The 4,272-nt window shown below is 49.4% G+C and overlaps 1 protein-coding gene across 3 annotated transcripts in view; it reads right to left on the bottom strand.

Moving 5' to 3' along the window:
• The window catches only part of SNRNP70 (small nuclear ribonucleoprotein 70kDa (U1)), a 29,711-nt gene that overhangs the window by 22,400 nt on the left and 3,039 nt on the right, over positions 1-4,272 (bottom strand). For all 3 annotated transcript variants that reach the window (XM_011979316.1, XM_011979313.1, XM_011979315.1), the window contains exons 3-4: positions 2,079-2,141; positions 1,912-1,966 (exon numbers count right to left, since the gene is read on the bottom strand). In XM_011979316.1, the coding sequence (XP_011834706.1) occupies positions 1,912-1,966; positions 2,079-2,141 (118 nt within the window). The remainder of the gene's footprint in view (positions 1-1,911; positions 1,967-2,078; positions 2,142-4,272) is intronic.

Genomic DNA, 4,272 nt, shown 5'->3' on the forward strand with positions numbered 1-4,272 from the left:
AAAAAAAAAAAAAAAAAAAAAAAAATGGCAGGGAGGGCTAGGCACAGTGGCTCATGCCTGTAACCCCAGCACTTTGGGAGGCCTAGGCGGGCAGATCTCAAGGTCAAGAGATCTAGACGATCCTGGTCAACATGCTGAAACTCTGTCTCTACTAAAAATACAAAAATTAGTTGGGCGTGGTGACACACGCCTGTAGTTCCAGCTACTTGGGAGGCTGAGGCAGGAGAATCACTTGAATCCGGGAGGCGGAGGGTGCAGTGAGCTAAGATTGCACCACTGCAGCCTGGCGACAGAGCGAGGCTCTCTCAAAAAAAAAAAAAAAAGACATAGGTAAACTAGTTATAACAGACTGTGACTGTGCTGTCCAGGCAAGAGGTGACCTGGGTGGTGGTGATAAACACAAAAAGAAGAGTCAGGTTTGTGACACTTAGAAAGTAACACAAATAGGTCTTGGTGAGAGACTGAGCAAAGGGTTAGAAAAGGTGTTAGAAACAAATTGCATGGCAAAAAATGAGGTCATGACCAGCACACTTGAATGTCTACGTCCCAGAGAAAACACCCAAAGGAAACGAGGTTGGTGGCAAGGAAAAACCCCTGTGGTTTGGACACTGATTCTGAGATGCCTCTGAGGCATCTGAGGAAGGACATCAAGGCAGCGTTCTGACAGCCAGTGTCCAAAGAGCGCACCACCAGATGCCTCTGTCACACTTCTGTGTAAGCACCCTGAGGAAACCCTGCACTCCACGATTTGGAGGAAAGGGATTCATCGAAGTTCACAGGTATAGGAGGAAAACCTGTCTTCTCACTAGAGTCATGTCATGTTCTGAGAAGTGCGTCATTTGATGGTGATATCGATATGCAAACATGAGACGGCACTTCCACGAGCCTAGATGGTATACCTCACAACACTCCCGGGCTAGAGGGTGCGTCCCACCGCTCCGAGGCCAAGCATGTTACTACACCAAATACTACAGCAACCCTAACACAATACTAAGTATTTGTGCATCTAAACGTATCTAAGCATAGAAAAGGTACAGTAAAAATATGGTATAACTTTTTTTTTTTAGATGGATTTTCGCTCTTGTTGCCCAGGCTGGGTTGCAGAGAGCGGACGCGATCTCGGCTCACTGCAACCTCCGCCTTCCGGAGATTCTCCTGCCTCAGTCTCCCAAGTAGCTGGGATTACAGGAGCCCGCCACCACGCCCGGCTAATTTTTGTACTTTTAGTAGAGACAGGATTTCACCATGTTGGCCAGGCTGGTCTTGAACTCCTGACCTCATGATCCACCCACCTCGGCCTCCCAAAGTGCTGGGGTTACAGAAGTGAGCCACTGCACCCGGGAAAATATGGTATAATCTTATAGGATCACCATCACATCCACAGTCCCCTGCTGACTGAAACACTGTTATGCTGCGTGTGACTGTACAGTTTTCACCCTCACAATAAAGAATCACTGGAGGTTGACATCTGACCCTCTTATGAGTTTGCTTAATGGCAACAATATATCTGTCTTGTACTCCAATTCCTCCTCTATGTGGAGGGGAAGGAACAACCTCAGCCCAAGGGTTGAGGAGCTAAGGTTAGAGCCAGAACACACCCACTCACCCACAACTCATCGCCTCAGCCTGTGACTCCCAGCTAGGTTGTGGGAGTCCCTTAACTGTCCTCCCCTGCAGGAGGAGCCCAAGGTACCGGGGTCTCCCTTCCTGCCAACTTTTACCCTATGTTCTGCTGCTGAAAAGCCTAAACCAAAAACAGTGCTTGCCAAGTGGCAGGGGCTAAATAAATGAACTAACAACCCTGCTCCCTGCAAAACAGGCTTTGGGCGACAGCAGGGTCCTGGGTATGACCTGGGAAGAACATAGAGGGTTTGGGGGAGGAGAGAGCCGAATGGCGGATGAGAGACTTACACATTTTAAGCTCTGTCTCCACTTCTTGCTGTCGCCGCTCAATCTTTTCCCGTCTCTGTCACGAGAAAGGGAAAGTAGAGAAGTAAATGCAGATAGAAGTGTCCTAGTGTCAAGGACCATCTGGAAACAGTGGCAAAACAGGGGGTCAGGAAGCAACAATGACATACTTTCCTCTCCATGCGCTCCTCTCGGGTTTCTGCACGAGTTGGAGGCGGGGCATCTCGAGGGTCCTGGGAACAAGAAGAGAGGTGACAGGGTGGGAAGGACTAGGGGAAATGGCAAGGGTCACTCACCAAAGAAATAAGCAGGTCAACCCTCCCACCCCCACCCCCTACAAAAATAAACATCCACTCACACTTCCCCTGTCACAGTGCAGGGAGGGGAGTGGCACAGATCAAAGCATGGTCTGCGGCCACGCACAGTGGCTTTCCACTTGTAATCCCAGCACTTTGGGAGGACGACACAGGAAGAATGCTTGAGCCTAGGGGTTTCAGACTAGCCTAGGAAACAGTGAAACACCATCTCTACAAAAAATTTAAAAATTAGCCAGGTGTAATGGCACACACCTATAGTCCCAGCTACTAGGGAGGCTGAGGGGGGAAGAATCTTTTGGGCACCAGAGGTTAAGGCTGCCGTGAGCCATGATTGTGACACTGCACTCCAGCCTGGGTGACAGAATAAGACCCTGTCTCAAAAACTAAGCATGGTCCATGGACCAGTACTATCCAAACTGTTGCTGGACTGTGATAAGTACAGGTAAGTACAGAAACCATGAGTAAGTGTTCAGAAACTTCTACAGTAATTTCACAGTTTGATGTCCACTGACTGTAATATAAATTTGGTCTTTTATTCTGCAGGTCTTTTTTTTTTTTTTTTTTGAGACGAAGTCGTGCTCTGCTGCCCAGACTGGAGTGCAATGGTGCGATCTGAGCTCACTGCAACCTCTGCTTCCCAGGTTCAAGCGCTTCTAAACCCCACTTTCCCCTCTGTGTTTCTGTGTCTCTAAAAGGAACCCAGGAACTGACTAGAATCCTTCAAGCGGTTCTCCTGCCTAAGCCTCCTGAGTACCTCGGCTTACACGCACACAACAGCATGTTGGCTAGTTTTTGCATTTTTAGTAGAGATGGGGGTTTCACCATGTTGGCCTGGCTGGTCTCGAACCCCTGTCTGAGGTCTTTCTTTAAAAAGTAATTCTATCACATATACCAAAAGCAAACAGATTGGAAATAGTATCTATCCTTCACCAAAAACAGTTTAAAAAGCACTGGTACGGGTGACATCTAGCTTAAGAATACAGTATTTAGAAAACACATTGCTTCTCACAGCTCCAAGTATCACTTGCATTGAACAAACTGCCAGAGGAGTGATGGGAATGAGTGATGACAAGGCCCTGCTGATGAGTGCCAGTGAAGAGGACCAGGCCTGAAACAACATGAGTTGACAGAACAGGGCTCCAAAGCCCACAACTGCACACCCTCTGAGGGCCAAGGCAGTTCTTCAAGGTCTCACCAACCACACATTAAATAGGAACTGGCTGGTGGGGTGCGGTGGCTCACGCCTGTAATCCCAGCACTTTGGGAGGCCGAGGCAGGCAGATCACAAGGTTAGGAGTTTGAGACCATCCCGACCAACATGGTGAAACCTCGTCTTTACAAAAAATACAAAAATTAGCCAGGCATGGTAGTGCATGCCTGTAATCCCAGCTACCCAGGAGGCTGAGGCAGGAGAATCCCTGGAACCCCAGGAGGCGGAGGTTGCAGTGAGCCAAGATCGCGCCACTGCACTACAGCCTGGGCAACAGAGCGATACTCCGTCTCAAAAGAAAAAAAAAGTACCTGGCTACCAGGCATGGTGGCTCACACCTGTAATCCCAGCACTCTGGGAGGCCAAGGGGGGCGGATCACCTGAGGCTAGGAGTTCGAAACCAGCCTGGCCACAATGGTGAAGCCCCATCTCTACTAAAAATACAAAACTAGCCAGGCGTGGTGGCGCATCCCTGTACCCCTAGCTACTTGAGAGGCTGAGGCAGGAGAACTGCTTGAATCAGAGGTTGCAGTGAGCTAAAATCACGCCACTGCACTCTAGCCTGGGCAACAGAGCAAAACTGTCTTATAAATAAATAACTAGTAACTGAGACCAGGCACGGTGGCTCACGCCTGTAATCCCAGCACTTTGGGAGGCCGAGGTGGGCGGATCACGAAGTCAGGAGATCCAGACCATCCTGGCTAACACGGTGAAACCCCGTTTCTACTAAAAATACAAAAAATTAGCCGGGCGTGGTGGCAGGCACCTGTAGTCCCAGCTACTCCGGAGGCTGAGGCAGGAGAATGGCGTGAACCCAGGAGGCGGAGCTTGCAGTGA

The sequence above is a fragment of the Mandrillus leucophaeus genome, unplaced genomic scaffold, assembly GCF_000951045.1.
Source record: "Mandrillus leucophaeus isolate KB7577 unplaced genomic scaffold, Mleu.le_1.0 Scaffold200, whole genome shotgun sequence".
In the NCBI taxonomy this organism is placed as follows: Eukaryota; Metazoa; Chordata; class Mammalia; order Primates; family Cercopithecidae; genus Mandrillus; species Mandrillus leucophaeus.